Source organism: Bubalus bubalis, chromosome 21 (assembly GCF_019923935.1).
Source record: "Bubalus bubalis isolate 160015118507 breed Murrah chromosome 21, NDDB_SH_1, whole genome shotgun sequence".
Taxonomy (NCBI): domain Eukaryota; kingdom Metazoa; phylum Chordata; class Mammalia; order Artiodactyla; family Bovidae; genus Bubalus; species Bubalus bubalis.
Genome location: NC_059177.1, coordinates 28,652,917 through 28,668,549, shown reverse-complemented (window position 1 = coordinate 28,668,549; position 15,633 = coordinate 28,652,917). Strand labels below are relative to the sequence as shown.

The following is a 15,633-nucleotide window of genomic DNA, read 5'->3' as shown; positions in this document are numbered from 1 at the left end:
GCTTGTCTCCAGTTTTTGACTATTACAAATAAAGCTGTTACGGACACGAACAAGTGAACAAGTCATGAAAGTGTCTTTGGACCTATTTTTCCATTTCTACCAGGTAAAATTTAGGACTAGAATGTCTGAGTTCCATGGTAAATGTATGTTTAACTTTTCAAGAAACTGCTTAACTGTTTTGCAAGTTGCTTGTACCACTTACATTTTCACTAGCAGTTCCTGTTTCTCCAAGTTTCTTGCCGAGATTGTGTGGACAGTCTGTTTAAATTTAGCCAGTCTAGTGAGTATAAGTATCTCATTGTGGTTTTATTTTTTGTTGTCATTGTTGTTTGTTTGTTTTGGCTGTGCAACGAGGCATGTGGGATCTTAGTTCCCTGACCAGGGGCTGAGCATTCCCTGTGCATTGGGAGCACAGAGTCTTAGAAAACCAGTGGACCACCAGGGTAGTCCGTCATTTTAAGTTGCATTTTCCTACTGACCATAGAGTCACAAAGAGTTGGATATGACTGAAGCGATTTAGCACGCACGCACGCAATGATGTTTAGCATCCTTTCCTGTGTTTGCTTAACATTCAGATGTTTTCACTGGTAAAAAAAATCTGTTCAAATCTTTTGCCCATTTTTTAAAAATTTGGTTTTTCATATCTTATTCTGAAGTTTTGGGATTCTTTACATATTCTGGATACAAATCTTTGATGCACATGTCCCAAATATTTTTTGTTAGCCTGTGTCATGTCTTTTTATTTTCTCAATTTGTCTTCATAAGAGCAAAAGACTTTATGTTGGTAAAGTTCAGTTTCTCAACTTTTTCTTTTTTGTTTTATGTTTTGTGTTGTGCAAAACGATTGCCTGTCCCAAGTTGCAAAGATTTTTCTCCTGTATATTTTACCAGAAATTTTATAGTTTTAAGTTTTATACTGTTATGGACTGAATACTTATGTCCCATTCCAAATTCATATGTTGAAATCCTAAACCCCATGTGAAGGTATTAAAACTTTGGGAGGCAATTAGGTCATGAGGGTAGATTAATGCCTTTTTAAGAAGAAACACAAGAAGCAGTATTTCTCTGTCAGTCATGTGAGGATGCACTATGTATTTTGAATTAAGTTTTAGGTATGGAGAGAGTTAACCCTCATCGATTTCCATACAGGCATCCAGTTGATTCAACAATTTACCCAAGTGACTTGTGTTTAGCTAAATATTAATGTTTGGATCAATATTGGAAAAGGACAATCAAAAGCTATAGGCCCTTGTATTCATTTATTCATTAAATAAATATCTATTGACTGTCTTATTAAGTGCCCTAGTAAGCTTTGGAGACACATGATTCAAAAGATCCAACCCCAACCTACACATAGTTTATACTTTAGCTGAGAAGATAAATATAAAAATAATTGCAATTTCATATGAGAAATATGAGCCAAAGCTGTGTATTTCATACTACAAACAATTTAAAAAGTCACAGCCAGCTTTAAAAAATTGAATATCAGAGTGCATATTAAGATAGGTATCATTTTACATAGTCATATGTTTTATTGACGATGTAATCATATTTTATGTAATATATCAGTGTATGTTTACTGGGTTGCCATATAAAATGAATTTTTCCTTCTGATTTTGGTTAAAAAAAGTTTTCATGCTCCTACATTAAAGGTATGTACAAAGTCTCATTTTCAAGTCTCAACTGAACCATTGTCTTTTCAGAGACTTCTAATCACCTCACTCAACGTGGCTTCCCTACATGGCTTTCATACCATATTATCCTGTATATTTCCTTCTTAGAACTTACTACAATCTATAAATCCTGGGCCTTTACTTTGTTGTTTACTTCCTTCATGTTTCTCTATCCCACTAGACAATAAGATCCAGGAGGGCAAGGATCCTGTGTGCATGGCTCACCACTAACTCTAAGGACCAGTTCCTGGCCTAAAATACTCAAAGAATTTCCTGGGCTTAGCTTTAGAGTCTAAGTCTGTGACTTTGATGATGGAAGCTGACCCCTTCCCCACCTTCCTATTCCACATTTCTGAGTGATGATATTAACAAAATCCACATGCAAATAGGCCGTTGCAGATGTGATACACCTTGTGTCAACCCAGAAGATAGATCCGATCAATGTGATTTAGAGTTGTCTGGAAAGCTTGTGGGCTTCACTAAGATGGACTAAAAGATGAGACTATACTCTTGGCCAAAAAAAAGGAAAATATGTTCCAACTAACAAATACATCTTGGAAACAAAAATCAAAACAACACAGAGGTTTTCTGCTTAGTCCTCAGACTGGTGAAAGTTTCTGAGTCCACAAGTGTGTGGACAGTCACATACTTTCAGAAGGTGACAGCGCTGTTTAAGGAGGTCCACTGGCAGTATTGCTTAAAAACATGCCTATCCAGAAATTACTCTTCAGAGAAATGGTCATGTAGAGGCTTGTGGTAGTAGCTGCTACCACACAGCTAATAATAATTATAAAAACACAATAAAAGATTTGCCAGGTACTACCCTAGGATCACTTTTAATCCTCAGTCTTTTATGAGATGAATACTGCCTCTGTTTTTTAAAGGAGGACACTGAGATTTGAATTACGGAAGATCTTGTTTTTAATAGAGAAAAACTGGATAGCTGTATATGTGATTCATAGAGACTAGTTAAATAATAATATTCCATCTATACTTCAAAGTACTAAGCAAAATAAGATTTTAAGTATCTCTAAAATAAAACAGAAAACCCCCAAGACATATTTTTGAGTAAAAAGCCAAAAAAAAAAAAATTGTAGAAGAATATGTTACCTTTTAAGAGAAATTTAAGCCAAGAAGAACTACTTCAGTATATGTTTATGCAACAAACTACTTATTGAGATCCTATGGTGCATGCATGCTGCACAAGGCTTCAAGGCACCTTGGGAAAAACCAGTGAACAAAAGAGTTTTCTGTCTTTGGGGTGTTTATGTTCCAGTGATGCAGAGAAATGTAATACACATAATTTTGAAAGGAAATGACATGATATGTTATGAGATGAAAAGAGCTGAGAGCGGGTAAGGGACAAAAGGAGGTGTTCGGGAGTTCAGGGGAAAGTGGAAAGTACAATGTCACTTAGTGACAAGGCCTAAGGAGGTCTTGTTGAGAAGATGGTACTCAAGGGGATGAGAGGGCCACGTGGATATCCCAGGAAGAGGGATCTAGGCAGATGGAAGAGCTGGGCACCCTCCTAAGGAGTGTACTCACAGATTAAGAGTACATCATGGGCTTCCCTGGAGGCTCAGTGGTAAAGAATCACCTGCCAATGCAGGAGACACAAGTTCAATCTCTGATCGGGGAAGATCCCACGTGCTGAGCAGCTAAACCCAAGTGTCACAGTTATTGAGCCTGTGCTCTAGAGCCCGGGAGCTGCAACTGCTGAGCCTACAAGCTGCAAGTACTGAAGCCTGTGCCCTAGAGCCTGTGCTCTGCAACGAGAGAAGCCCCTGCGATGAGAAACCTGCACACCACAACTAGAAAGTAGCCCCTGCTCGCCACAACCAAGGAAAAGCCTGAGCAACAGTGAAGACCCAGCAAAGCCAAAAATCAGATCAGATCAGATCAGTTGCTCAGTCGTCTCCGACTCTTTGCGACCCCATGAATCGCAGCACGCCAGGCCTCCCTGTCCATCACCAACTCCCGGAGTTCACTCAAACTCACGTCCATCGAGTCAGTGATGCCATCCAGCCATCTCATCCTCTGTCGTCCCCTTCTCCTCCTGCCCCCAATCCCTCGCAGCATCAGAGTCTTTTCCAATGAGTCAACTCTTCACATGAGGTGGCCAAAGTACTGGAGTTTCAGCTTTAGCATCATTCCTTCCAAAGAAATCCCAGGGCTGATCTCCTTCAGAATGGACTGGTTGGATCTCCTTGCAGTCCAAGGGACCCTCAAGAGTCTTCTCCAACACCACAGTTCAAAAGCATCAATTCTTCGGCGCTCAGCCTTCTTCACAGACCAACTCTCACATCCATACATGACCACAGGAAAAACCATAGCCTTGACTAGACGAACCTTTGTTGGCAAAGTAATGTCTCTGCTTTTGAATATGCTATCTAGGTTGGTCATAAGTTTCCTTCCAAGGAGTAAGTGTCTCTCAATTTTGTGGCTGCAGTCACCATCTGTAGTGATTTTGGAGCCCAGAAAAATAAAGTCTGACACTGTTTCCACTGTTTCCCCATCTATTTCCCATGAAGTGGTGGGACCGGATGCCATGATCTTTGTTTTCTGAATGTTGAGCTTTAAGCCAACTTTTTCACTCTCCACTTTCACTTTCATCAAGAGGCTTTTTAGTTCCTCTTCACTTTCTGCCATAAGGGTGGTGTCATCTGCATATCTGAGGTTATTGATATTTCTCCCGGCAATCTTGATTCCAGCTTGTGTTTCTTCCAGCCCAGCGTTTCTCATGATGTACTCTGCATAGAAGTTAAATAAGCAGGGTGACAATATACAACCTTGATGAACTCCTTTTCCTATTTGGAACCAGTCTGTTGTTCCATGTCCAGTTCTAACTGTTGTTTCCTGACCTGCATACAAATTTCTCAAGAGGCAGATCAGGTGGTCTGGTATTCCCATCTCTTTCAGAATTTTCCACAGTTTATTGTGATCCACACAGTCAAAGGCTTTGGCATAGTCAATAAAGCAGAAATAGATGCTTTTCTGGAACTCGCTTGCTTTTTCGATGATCCAGCGGATGTTGGCAATTTGATCTCTGGTTCCTCTGCCTTTTCTAAAACCAGCTTGAACATCAGGAAGTTCACGGTTCACATATTGCTGAAGCCTGGCTTGGAGAATTTTAAGCATTACTTTACTAGCATGTGAGATAAGTGCAATTGTGCGGTAGTTTGAGCATTCTTTGGCATTGCCTTTCTTTGGGATTGGAATGAAAACTGACCTTTTCCAGTCCTGTGGCCACTGCTGAGTTTTCCAAATTTGCTGGCATATTCAGTGCAGCACTTTCACAGCATCATCTTTCAGGATTTGGAATAGCTCCACTGGAATTCCATCACCTCCACTAGCTTTGTTCATAGTGATGCTTTCTAAGGCCCACTTGACTTCACATTCCAGGATGTCTGGCTGTAGGTGAGTGATCACACCATCGTGATTATCTGGGTCGTGAAGATCTTTTTTGTACAGTTCTTCTGTGTATTCTTGCCATCTCTTCTTAATATCTTCTGCTTCTGTTAGGTCCATACCATTTCTGTCCTTTATCAAGCTCATCTTTGCATGAAATGTTCCTTTGGTATCTCTGATTTTCTTGAAGAGATCCCTAATCCTTCCCATTCTGTTGTTTTCCTCTATTTCTTGGCATTGATCGCTGAAGAAGGCTTTCTTATCTCTTCTTGCTATTCTTTGGAACTCTGCATTCAGATGTTTATATCTTTCCTTTTCTCCTTAAATTTAAAAATAGAATTTTTTTTTTCTTAACGAGTACATCATGAAGGTCAATGAAGCCAGAGGACTTGAAGAAGGGCTGGGGGGAGGGGTGATGGTAGGAGATAGGGCAGGGGAGTGGCAGATTGTGTTTTCAGGACCCATGGCAAGGACTGTGGCTTTTACTCTGAGTGGAATGTAACTAGTTGGATTGGAGCATGATAGGCTCTTATTATTAAAACCCTGGCAGTTGTGTTAAAAATGGGGCTCCCACGTGGCTCAGATGGTAAAGAATCTGCCTGCCAAGGAGTAGACCCGAGTTCGGCCACAGAGTCTGGAAGATTCCCTGGAAAAGGAAAGGGCAACCACTCTAGTATTCTTGCCTGGAGAATCCCATGGACAGAGGAGCCTGGTGGGCTACAGTCCACAGGGTCGCAAAGAGTCGGACATGACTGAGCGACTAACAGTTTTGTGTTGAAGATAAATTGTTGGAAGGTCCCTGGTGACTCAGCGGTAAAGCACCCACCTGCAATGCAGGAGACAGGAAGATCCCCTGGAGAAGGAAATGGCAACCCTCTCCAGTATTCTTGCCTGGGAAATCCCATGGACAGGGGAGCCTGGCAGACTACAGACCGTGGGGTCACAAAAGAGTTAGACACAGCTTGGTGACTGAACAACCAGGACAGAAGGCAGAAGAACAGCTGTAATACAACAGGTGAGACATGTAAACACATAATAAACATCTGAAAAGATTCATGAGAAACTCATGAAGCTCAATCTAGCTGTGGTGGGTATTGGAGTTGGGGAGAACATCTTAAGAGATTTTTTTGCTCGCCCTGTAGTCTTTGAATTGCTTGATAAAATACTATTTATCAGACATTTGAAAAATTTTAAATTACTATTATTATTATAAATACTAATAATATTTACCCTTCCTTCTGGAATCTTCCCTGATAGCTCAGTAGGTAAAGAATCAGCCTGTAATGCAGGAGACCCTGGTTTGATTCCTGGGTTGGGAAGATCCCCTGGAGAAGGGAAAGGCTACCCACTCCAGTATTCTGGCCTGGAGAATTCCATGGACTGTATACAGTCCATGGGGTCACAAAGAGCTGGACACAACTGAGCAACTTTCACTTTTCTGGAATAATTCAATCTCCAACCAATTAAGTGTGGCCAAGAAAAGTAGGTATCTGCCAGGGGCTGGGGGAAAGTAGCCTGGTGCAGGGTGTCAGAGCTCAAGGGAAGTGAGAAAGGAACCTGTTACAGGGACTGGTGATTGGTCAGTTGAGTACTAGGGAGATTGATAGAAAAAATGAATATACTGAGAGTGAAGAATGAGTTTGTCAAAAATCATTTTTGAGGCTATTATAAGCCTTTAATGTGGGAAAAGCCCATGAAGTATCTCACTCAGGATTTGGCACATAGTAGGCACCTGAATGGAGAAGGCAATGGCACCCCACTCCAGTACTGTTGCCTGGAAAATCCCATGGATGGAGGAGCCTGGTAGGCTGCAGTCCATGGGGTCGCGAAGAGTAGGACACGACTGAGCGACTTCACTTTCACTTTCCACTTTCATGCATTGGAGAAGGAAATGGCAACCCACTCCAGTGTTCTTGCCTGGAGAATCCCATGGTCGGAGAAGCCTGGTAGGCTGCAGTCCATGGGGTCACACAGAGTCGGACATGACTGAAGCAACTTAGCAGCAGCGGCGGCAGCAGCAGGCACCTGAATATTTGATTTTGATCTGTCCTGACATGGCTTCAGTATACAAACAAATGTCTATGGAGTCAGTGAATTTCTTATGCATTGGGACAGTAAACCAGTATTAATTTAAAAGGGTAGCTTGGTGTAAATCTCTGAAGTTCAGAAAACATGGATTTGCAATTCTTGCCCTTGACCTTGTTGTAGTTTAATTAAGTTCTTAACCTACAAAGAAAAAAAAGAATATACTGAGGAGAATGGCAACCAGGTTTACTGTTGGACAGTGATGTGTATAGAAAAGGAGAAAACTAAAATGAAGCCTCCAGTGTTAGGTTGGAATTGGAAGCTGTGAACTCCTAGTTTTATAGACATTGATATAGAAATAAATAAACATATGGATCTATCTGTGTGCCAAGAGGGCCCGGCAATGACATCCCAATGGCCGTGAACACCCTAGCAGCCTCAGCTACATTCCTAAGTAGCATTCTCCACCAAAAAGAATTGGGACTTCTTGGAGAAATGCTTACTTCCAGGGCTGGGAAAGGGAGATGCAAGATGAACCTCGAATACCTTTTTGTACCAGAAAATAAAGAAGTGCTCCAAGAATGATGGAGACATGTCAAAAGGATGCAGGAGCCAGCTTGAAGAAGGTCTCATTGGCCAAGTCTAGACCAATTTAGGTATCAATTAATGATAGCAGTGAACTAACCCCTGGATAAAATAGGAATCAGTGAGTCAAAATTATTATAACTAAAAAAATGAATAAATGAGAGGAGATGACTCTTTGCTTATCATAGGAATCCAACTGATAAATGTAAAAAGAATGATGGAGTTAGAAAACTACCATCTGGCAACCAGCATAGTGATTTTTTTTTTCCTTTTGGTCTTGCCATGTGGCTTCGTAGAATCTTACTTCCCCGACCAGGGACTGAACCCAGGCCTTTTGCAGTGAAAGTTCAGAGTCCTAACCACTGGACTACAAGGAAATTCTCCATCATAGTAGCAACTTAGCCTAAAAGCATGCACATAATAATTAGTTCAGTCAAGTAACATCAATGGAGGTGAAAACTTGAGAGTGAAAAATCTGATGAGAAATGGGATATTTGCAAAGTTTCACAGTTCTCACAAAACTATTTAAATTACTATCATGGGCTTAATAGTAGCCCCCAAAATGATATGTCCACATCCTAATCTCTGGAACCTGTGATTGTTACCTTCCTGTTAAAAAGAGTGTTTGTAGATGTAATTTAAAAATCTTGAGCTAAGGAAATCAGCCGAGATTATCCAGATGGGCTCTTAATCCAATAACTAGTGTCCTTTTAAGAGTAAGGTCAAGAGAGATGTGATAGACACAAGAGGCAACATGACCACAGGGGCAGAGATGGGAGTGATGCATGCAGTCACATGTCTAGGAATGCTGACAGTCAGCAGAAGCTGGGCGAGGCAAAAGAACTGACTCTTCTGTGGAGCCTGCAGAGGGATCGTGGGCCTTCTTACATCCTGATCTCAGACTCCTGGCCTCCAGAACTAAGTGTCCTGGATCCTATGGACTACCCTTGTTTTTGTTTAGTTGCTAAGATGTGTCCAACTCTGTGACCCCATGGACTGTAACCCAGCAGGCTCCTCTGTCCATGGGATTTTCCAAGCAAGAATACTGAAGTGGGCAACCATTCCCTTCTCCAGGAGATCTTCCCTACCTAGAGATTGAATCAGCATCTTATCACTGGCAGGCGGATTCTTTACCACTGACCCACCAAGGAAACCCAATGGAGTGCCCTTCCCTCCTTATAAATTCCCATTTCATTCACACAGTTTGAGTGCACCCCCAGGATTGCAGCAAACTTCATGAAGCCAGCCACCCAGACAGTACCTGCCAGTCTGTTCTCCGAACTCTGGTCTTCACCCCAGCGTGGCCACCAGCTGCCACCACACCATTGTGGCATCACAGAAAACAACCCTGGTTCTTTTAGAGCAGACTTTTTGTTGCACTTGTTTCTAATTTTTAACAAAACACAATCTTTGTATTTAAAATGGATAACCAACAAGGACCTACTGTACAGAACACGGAACTCTGTATGGGAGGGGAGTTTGGGGGAGAATGGATACATGTATATGTATGGCCGAGTCACTCTGCTGTGCACCCGAAACAATCACACTGGGGACGACAGAGGATGAGACGGCTGGATGGCATCACTGACTCGATGGACGTGAGTCTTAGTGAATTCCGGGAGTTGGTGATGGACAGGGAGGCCTGGCGTGCTGCGATTCATGGGGTCGCAAAGAGTCGGACACGACTGAGCGACTGATCTGATCTGATCTGATATTTCATTATAAAATAAAACGTTTTTTGAATTTAGGTTTTGAAAGTCTCTGGGAAAAAGTTAACCTTGATGATATGTGACGCTTTCTCTTATTTGTTTGGAAAACTGGATTCACCCTTACTGTCCACCTTCCCCTACCTCAGCTTCATTCTGGAACCCACTGTGATCTACAAATAAGGACTAAAAAGCATGAATAAAAGACCATGAACATCAAAGAGCCTCCAAGTCTCTCTTTTGGCATTTTAATCCAGCCTGTTGTGTGCCCTTCAGGCTTTGTAGATGGTGTGTGGAATTTTCTATACTTTTCCTCAATCCCCTCTTCTCGTTTTCCACAGGATCATCTCAGAGGGATGGCCCAAACTCAAGTCATTCTCTCTGGGGTTACAAAAAGATCCTTGCACATGTTTTTCTGACACAGTCCCAGCTGTTTTCTCTTTCCCGTTCTTTTGTCTCCATCTTCCACCTCCTCCTCTGTGTTGTCAGGCTTTTTCCCTCTTGTGTACACCCAGAGGAACAGGCTAATCTTCTTGCATATTCACACTTATTGAAGGGACATCTCTATTATACCCAGTCTCTGTGCAAGGAAGAAATTCCACACGTTTTCTCTGCAACACAGAGGAAGCCCTCACGGACTGTTTGCCTGGTTAATACCATCCCCTTTGCCTGAAAGTCTCTTCTCTTGTGGTACAAATATTTTCCCATCGTTAAGTTAGTCTCTTCCAAAAAGTAACTTCTATCCTTGCCTGGAAGAGATGTCACTGGCCTCTGACCATTTGAATTGCGTTTTTGCCTTCTACTTTGCATCAGAGTCTATACTTTTGTCTTATTTCCCCTGGTCGTTTGCAACCTTCTTGAGTACAACAGAGAGTCTCAGGCTCTGAAATCAGTCCAGGTTTGAATCATGGGTCAGTCACTTGCCTGTGTAGTTGTGTGACCTTGGACAAGTTAGTTTACTTTTTTATACCTCAGTTTCTTTAGTGGGGGGTCATAATCTCATTTATAGGATTTTTGCAAGGATTAAATTAAATATTTTTCTCAAGTGCTTAGAAGAATGTTAGACACATAGAGAATACTTAATGTTAGCCTGCTGCTGTTGCTGCTGCTACTGCTAAGTCACTTCAGTCGTGTCTGACTCTGTGACCCCATAGATGGCAGCCCACCAGGCTCCCCGGTCCCTGGGATTCTCCAGGCAAGAACACTGGAGTGGGTTGCCATTTCCTTCTCCAGTGCATGAAAGTGAAAAGTGAAAGTGAAGTCGCTCAGTCGTGTCCTACTCTTCGAGACCCCAAGGACTGCAGCCTACCAGGCTCCTCTGTCCATGGGATTTTCCAGGCAAGAGTACTGGAGTGGGTTGCCATTGCCTTCTCCATGTTAGCCTATTAATATTAATTACTATTATTATTAGTTACTATTAATATTCTCCTTTGTTGCATTAGTTATCTAGTGCTATGTAATTAAATTATCTCAGAATTTAGAAGCTGAGAACAATTATAAACATTTTTCATCTTTCATAGTTTCTGTGGATCAGGACTTGAGGCACAGGTTAGCTGGGTGGTTCTGGCTTGGGATCCTTCACAAGGCTGTGGTCCAGATCCCAGCTGGGGCTGCAGATTATGCAGATTACCTGGGGTGGAAAGACTCAAGTTAAAGCCATCAGTCTTCTCCATTCGGGCATTTAAACAGGCTGCTCTGATGTTCTGGTGACATGGCAGCTGGCTTCTTCTAGAGAGAACAGTTTATGACCTAGCCTCAGAAGTCAAATACCATCCCTTCCACCACACTTATTGTTCACAGACGTGCTCTGATTCACCTGGAAGGGGACTACACCAGGGCATGAACTCCAGGAGGCAAGGATCTTGGGGGCAATCGGAGAGGTTGGACATCACGTTTTGTTTTGCTCTAAGTGGGTGAGTACCAATAGGAGGCTCTAGCAATCGCAGACAGTGAGATGACCGCTGGCTAGAGAAAAGTTCCCAGGAAGAAGGAAGAAAGGAACTAAATAAAATATTTCCTCAGCCTTATCCCTTGCTTCTCCCTCCATTGCACTCTCAGCTTTAGCCAGACTGAAACCACCTCACTCCTCAATCTCATTTCAAGGCCCGTGCACATCTACAGTTTTTCTCTTTGAAAGCTTCTCCTCTCCACTTCACTTGGGCTACTTTCCTTTCAAAATTCAGCTCTCAGCTTAAACACAACTACATCCTTTGGGAAAGCTTTTCCTGATTCCCTTAGGCTGTGGCTGCTGTGTGTACTTTATCTCCTTTCATGGACCTTATCCAGTTTTTAGAAGTTGCTTTGGAGGCATCTCCAAGTGAGGGGAACAGCTGATGAAAAGGGACAGAGCAAGGTGTAAGAAATTAGCAAGGTAAGTTCTTTAACAGAAAGTTCCAGAACTTTAGGCAATCATGGAATTTTCTTTCTCTGCTGTACAATGCAAAGGTCACTGGCCTCGTGGGGCTTCTGAACACAGGAAATGTGGCTAGCGTGACTGAGGAATTATATTGAGCAACTCAAGAGTTGAATTTAAATTTTATTTAATTTAAATTTAAATACCTACACATGGCTAGTGGTAACTGTATTGTTCCACACAGATCTTACCAGAAGACCCCTGCTTAAAGACAGTCCAGGGTGGCAGAGGGGGAGGTTAAGCTTTGCTGTGTAGAGGACAGGCCCCTTCAGACTGGAAGGGCTACTCTGTCCTTGGAATTCTTCAGGCAAGAAGACTGGAGTGGGTTGCCATTTCCTTCTCCAGGGGACAATAAACTAAATCCAGTGTATTTAACCCGCTTCCCTGGTGGCTCAGCCATAATCAATCCGCCTGTAATGCAGGAGATGTGAGTTCAATCCCTGGGTGGGGAAGGTCCCCTGGAGGAGGGCGTGGCAACCGACTCCAATATTATTGCTGGGAAAATCCCATGAACAGAGGAGCCTGGTCGGCTTTAGTCCAGAGTGTTGCAGAGTCAGACAAGACTGAAGCAACCAAACACAAGCATGGGCGCATTTAAAGCACTGGCCCACTGTGAAGACACCATTCTAATACATCTACAAGGCTCTTTGTAACTGAACAGGATGCTTAGAACAGTGAAAGGGTCTAAAGATACTAGGGACTAGTTCTCTGATGGCAAAATTGAAGAAATTATTTTTTTTGTAGTGGGGGTTTTCCCTACGTCTGCCACCTACGGTCAGGGTCAAAGCCACTATCTTTTAAGAGGGTCAACACTTGTGATGGCTGCATCTAAATTTGCACTTTCTAACACCAGTCAAGAACTAGCTTTCTGTCCTCCCTGTCTCCCTCTCTCCCTTCCTTCCTTTGTGTTAGGCTTTGAGAAGCGATGGTGGAACAATTCAGTAACTTTTCTTGAAAAGCTCACAGGGGAGAGTAATAAAGGTGTTCACACACTAGCTGGTTGCCAGAAGTTCTAGGTTCTCCTGTTTTGCTAGTCTATGTCTCTACGCCTCAGCTATCCCATTTGTGAGATGTCAGGGCTGGGAGAGGACTTCTGAGGTCTCCGCCCTAACTTCCTGGGCGCTTATGTAATGTAATCAAAACCATAATGATAATAAAAACAGCAGCCACATGAACTTGAGTGCTTATGTTCTAGGCACCACATGTGCTCAATGGTTTATCGTCGCAGTTTCACAAACTTCCATTTTGTGGATGAGAAAACAGAAGCTATGTGAGTTTAAGCAACTAGGTCACACAAGTAGTAGTAATAAATAGTTGCGTTGGACTTTAAATTCAGTTGGTTCCACTGCTTAAACTTCTCATGCTTTCGCTGCATTTACTCCTTTTCTAAGCTGGGCCATTGAGGTGCTTTGGGTTCAGGCAGGGAGTTAATTTTGTCACGATTACTAGTGATACTTTTTTTTTTTTTTAATGCGTGTTCTGTGTGTATACAGTCTCAATTAGTTTTCACAGCAACCGTAAAGAGTGGTTCATACTACTCCCATCATTGTACAGACGGGGAAAGGGAGGCTCAGCGGGACTGATTAAATTGCTCAAGGTCACACAGCTAGCCAACAGCAGGGATCCACAGTTAAACTGTTTGCGCCACCCCGCCGCCTAGACCACTCCGCCTCCAGCTGGGTGCAGGCAGCTCCGGCCAGGGATAGGCGGGGCGGCCCTACCGGGTCTGGGGGCTGGCCGCGGCCGCACGCCTCCGCCGCGCACGCGCTCTCGGGCTCCGGGTCCGGACGCGCCGCGGGCGCGAGGACGGCGGCGAGGAGCGTGCGCGCGGTGACGTGCCGGGCGCCATGTTGGAGGGCTGGTGGTAGCGGCTCGGGGAGGTGCTCGCTCTCTCGGTCTCGCTCTCTCGTTCGCTTCCCCCAGCTCCCTTCGGTGCCCCCCCCGAATCGCCTGCGTGCCGGAGTGTGTGCGAGGGAGGGGGAGGGCGTCGGGGGGGTGGGGGGAGGCCTTCCGGTCCCCGGGAGACCCGCGGAAGGAGGCGGAGGCTGCGAGGGACTCCGGGAAGCCATGGACGTCGAGAGGCTGCAGGAGGCGCTGAAAGGTGGGGGTAGCTGCCCCCTCTCCCTTCCTCCTCACCCTCCGTGGCCGCCTCTCCGTTCCCTTCTGGGCGAGTGACTCCGCGGGGCCAGGCTGGGGGGAGGGCGCGCTTCCCCGGCTCCCATCCCCCCTCCCGCTTTCCCGGGGGCGGGGAGCCCCGTGGGCAGCTCCCTCCCGCCCCGCTCTGGGCTTTGTGTCGGCCGCCGGCGTCTGGGCTGGGGGAGGGGAGTCGGGAAGCTCTCGAGGGGGCCCGGTCCCTCTCCCACTCCCCGTGAACGTTTCGTGGGCCCGCAGACCCGTCGCAGGCAGGCTTCATTCTCTGTCATCCCCCTGCACACCGGACATCGAGGGGAGAGAAAAAGTGAAAGGTTTTAGGGCGGGGGTAGAGGGGGCGGCAGAGCAACTTTGAAGTGTCTCTGGAGGCCCTTTTTTCAAAGCTTCTGGAGTCATCTTCCAGGCGCCCCAATTCTGAAGTGGTCGCCTTTCCAGCTCCGAATTGCTCGCCATCCGAGCAACAGGCTTGAGAACTTAGAATACGTGATTGCAGCGTTTTGAGAATTAGACTTTGATACCAAGGATCATTGGTTGATGACTGCAAGAGGGAGCTGGTGTTTCATATAACGCAGATTTATGAACCTCACGTAAACAGTTTGGGGGGAGTTGGGATTTGGGGTTTGTATTTTAACAGGTCTTTGAGATGAATCCCCCGGACTACATTAAGGATGGTTGGTGGAGAAGTGCCCCCTTTAGGAAGGGTCTCGTTATCTGTAAAGAGTGACATGTGAAGTTGGAGAGTCAGGTGGAATTTATTTGAGAGGCTTTTTAAATTAAATTAATTTCTTTATATGAGGAATGACTGGAGAGGAAAGTTTGTTTTTAAAGGGCATTGGAAATGGTTGGTGGACTTTGAAAAATACTAATAACTTTTGTTTCTTCCCTTATCTAGATTTTGAGAAGAGGGGGAAAAAGGAAGTTTGTCCGGTCCTGGATCAGTTTCTTTGTCATGTAGCCAAGACTGGAGAAACAATGTGAGTTGAAAACATGTAATCGTATTCATAAACCTGTGTGTCCTTAAGAATCGCTTAGGAAAGGGACAGAGGTGTATTTCAGAAGCATTGACTAATCCATCTGTCTAAATTGTACAGGCCCCATATTTAAAGCATTTATTCAGTGTATATGCTTCATTCACTTCACACCATGCTCTGTAATGAATTTTTAAATTGTATTAAAATTTTTCTTTATGCTTTTGCACATTTAGAATGTATTAGTCTAGAACAGCCAGAAAAAGGAAGAATGCATGTTCCATTGTGACTCTTTGGCCATAACAAGCGGGCTTATTTCCAGAATTCTGTGGCTTTGATTCTATTTCAGATTCTTCTTCTTTTTTTTTGGTGATATTTTCTCATATTGTCCGGTATCCAGCCTTTTGTTGTCATTTATATATGTGGGTGCTGGAAGTATCACTACTGTTTATTCTCTTGGGCACTCAGGGTGATTATCTGACAAATTCCAGATGCTACAGTCTTGACTGTCCTGTAAACTTTCTAGGATAGCTAACTTGTTAGCATATGCTCAGCATTTTATTAGGCTTGATTCCAAATGTTGTGAATCTGAAACTTACACTGTGAAGTTAAGACTGTTTTCAAAGGAACATTTATGAATCGAAGACTTACACTGTGACGTTAAGATTGTTTTCAAAGGAACATATTGTTTCATTGTGTCTAGT

The 15,633-nt window shown here is 43.8% G+C and overlaps 1 protein-coding gene across 5 annotated transcripts in view; it reads left to right on the top strand.

The window, feature by feature from the left end:
* Nucleotides 1-11,121: 11,121 nt before the first annotated feature.
* The window catches only part of PPP4R2 (protein phosphatase 4 regulatory subunit 2), a 55,550-nt gene continuing 51,038 nt past the window's right edge, over nucleotides 11,122-15,633 (top strand). The window contains exons 1-2 of one of the 5 annotated variants that reach the window (XM_044933951.2): nucleotides 11,122-11,310; nucleotides 14,854-14,935. In XM_044933951.2, the coding sequence (XP_044789886.1) occupies nucleotides 14,934-14,935 (2 nt within the window). In that variant the 5' untranslated portion in view covers nucleotides 11,122-11,310; nucleotides 14,854-14,933. Of the gene's footprint in view, nucleotides 11,311-13,612; nucleotides 13,912-14,170; nucleotides 14,213-14,234; nucleotides 14,276-14,853; nucleotides 14,936-15,633 lie in introns of those variants that run through there. The other 4 variants (XM_044933950.2, XM_006070146.4, XM_044933952.2 and 1 more) reach the window with 4 other exon arrangements.